General features: G+C 34.6%; 1 protein-coding gene across 1 annotated transcript; it reads left to right on the plus strand.

Moving 5' to 3' along the window:
- Positions 1-442: 442 nt before the first annotated feature.
- LOC17895213 (defensin-like protein 4) lies at positions 443-1,073 on the plus strand. Its single transcript, XM_006303008.2, has 2 exons — positions 443-579; positions 687-1,073. The coding sequence occupies exons 1-2, from the start codon at positions 516-518 to the stop codon at positions 863-865; spliced, it is 243 nt and encodes an 80-aa protein (XP_006303070.1). The 5' UTR covers positions 443-515; the 3' UTR covers positions 866-1,073.
- Positions 1,074-2,788: the final 1,715 nt, after the last annotated feature.

The raw sequence follows: 2,788 nt of genomic DNA on the forward strand, positions 1-2,788 counted from the left end.
TTTTTTTTGGCAGGAAACAATTAATCTTTTGTAACTTTTACAAACTTTTTCATCTAATGAAAATTCACATTTCTGTTAAAGGAAAAAAAAAAACTGTGAAAATATCTGACACATCAAAATAATCGTGTAAATTAACTACCGCTTGGTTATATTACGATCTTATTTTCTTGAGTCTTGACCACATCAGATTAAGCAGCCGCCTATGTAAACGATGTATGATTAGCTCAAAACCAAAGCAGCCACCAAGATATTATTATTAGAGAAAAATATGTGGTGGAGAATAACCAGCCATCAACTATGAAAAAGTCAAGTTTTTATCATGCTAATACCAATCAGCTGCTAGAAGACACTTAGTGTTTAATTTGTGGGGTTACGAAACGTGATTATACGATGCCCAAATAGATCGACTAATTAACTCACCATCGTTTCACTATAAATAGAAGTTGATCTTTAGCTTATTTCATCACACAACACATACATACACATACATTGAAAACAAGATAGTAAAAATCAACATGGCTAAGTTTGCTTCCATTATCACCCTTCTCTTCGCTGCTCTTGTTCTCTTTGCTGCTTTTGGTGAGTAATCATCTTATCATATCAATGAAAATGTGTGTTTAAATGTTATTTTCATTTATTTGGATAACTAACCATGAGAAATATATGCATGCATGATGCATCTGTAGAAGCACCGGCAATGGTAAACGCACAGAAGTTGTGCGAGAGGTCAAGTGGGACTTGGTCCGGAGTCTGCGGAAACAACAACGCTTGCAAGAATCAGTGCATTAACCTTGAGGGAGCAAAACATGGATCTTGCAATTATCGATTCCCATACCACAGATGTATCTGTTACTTCCCATGTTAATCAACCAAACATCTTCGGTGGTTAAACGTGTGTGCATTTTACATAAAATAAGTCTACGTCACTTTACGAGTGACTCTTATGAGTATGACATGCATCTTTCTGTTTTAATGTTCGGTGGTGTGACTTTGTTGTTATGATAATATAATATTTTTCTTCTTGTTTAATTTGTCTTCAACACGGTCAGTAATGAAATATACATGTAATCCAACTCGACCCCTTGTATTGAAAAAAAAAAAAAACTTGTGTGTAAATGAAAATGATCCACGACAAACTATGAATTGTCCAATTACATGACCGAATTAAAATATATTGTAGCTAGGAAGTTCACGTTAAATCCCAATTATATTGGTCTACCAAATTCACGTTGCAGAAATGAAATATTACTTACGAGTAAAAATTACGATAAACAAAAAATGATTTTGAACTTAGAAGCTTTTGTTTCAAACAAAAGGTTTCGCTTTCAGGTCTTGATCTAGATCTTGTGTCCAATTAATAATTTAAATTTATGTTTGGGATCGGTTACAGTTACAATCTTGGTTGAGTTTAATTTTATTTAAAACTTGACTTATATATTTATTAGCAGAAACACCAACAATGGTGGAAGAACGTACACAAGTTGTGAAGTTACGTTGTGCGAGTTGGACAGTCATAGAAACAATAATGCAACAAAAATAAGTGCATTATAGCCTTGAAAACGTACAACATGGAAGACTAGGCCCGGCGTAAAGGGGGTGCGGGAGCACCGGGACTCTTCAGTTTTGGTAATTTTTTAAAGGTTTTAGGACCCTCAATTTTTGATATTTTTACATACAAGGGCCTCAAATTTCTGAAATTTGCAAATAAAACCCTAACTAAAAGAAGAAATTTTTTTGGCACAAGGTCCAAGAAAAACTTGAGCCGGGCCCTCCATGGAACTTGCAAGTTGCAACTATGTCCCCAGCTCACAAATGATCTGCTACTTCCCATATTAAGTTATCTATATGGTCATGTGTCTGTATTTCCAATTTTCCATAAACTAATAAGTCATATGTTCTGCTCAAAAATCTACATGTGTCTGTCACTCAATGAATGAGCGTATTACATGTATCCATTATGTTTATGTTGGCTTGTTTTAATTGGATTTTACTACATACTACTGTTTCCTTATCCATATTTGTTTTTCTGATTAGTGCACTTTCCCTAACTGTGGACAGAGATTCACCGAGGCCTGAGACAACCATTTCCAGCATCATCAGGTCGATTAAGAAGAACAATTAATTAACTTTGTTTTGAAATGACCAGCTGCCATAGTTGAAGTTGATTAAGATTTTTTAAGTTATGCGGTTAAATGAACTAATAATGTTATACAATTAATCACTTCTTAGGAAGTTAGGGGGTGGGAAGGGGTATTGGAAGACGGATTTAAGAAGATTTTGGGTTTTTCTTAACCAGCTCAGAAGATTCCCCATATTATAAACCGGTGACAATGACATACTATTATTGGATTGAGGATATTTCTTGCGATTCAAGCAAATGACCAATTATTGTATCATTGATCCCATTTTCTCCTAGCTCTATGCTCATGTAACGAACGGTCTGCAAAAATTTCCGACAAATCATAACTACTTGTGTAACTCGGCTTGGTTAAAAAATGTAAAATCTTATTTTCTTGAGTGGTGACCAAATCAGATTAACCAGCGCTACCAAACTGAACAATGAATATGTAGCATTAACTCAAATCCAAAGCAACCAGTTTAGATATTATCAGAGAAAGATATGTGGTGGAGAAACCAGCCATCAATTATGAATAAGTCAAGATCTTATTACTACAACTAGCTATACTAGAAGACACTGCGAGATTAATTTGTGGGGTTGCGATCCGTAATTATACGATGCAAAAATAGAAGACTAACTCACCACTATTTCATTATAAATAGAGGCTGA

Source organism: Capsella rubella, unplaced genomic scaffold (assembly GCF_000375325.1).
Source record: "Capsella rubella cultivar Monte Gargano unplaced genomic scaffold, Caprub1_0 scaffold_2, whole genome shotgun sequence".
NCBI classification, from domain to species: Eukaryota; Viridiplantae; Streptophyta; class Magnoliopsida; order Brassicales; family Brassicaceae; genus Capsella; species Capsella rubella.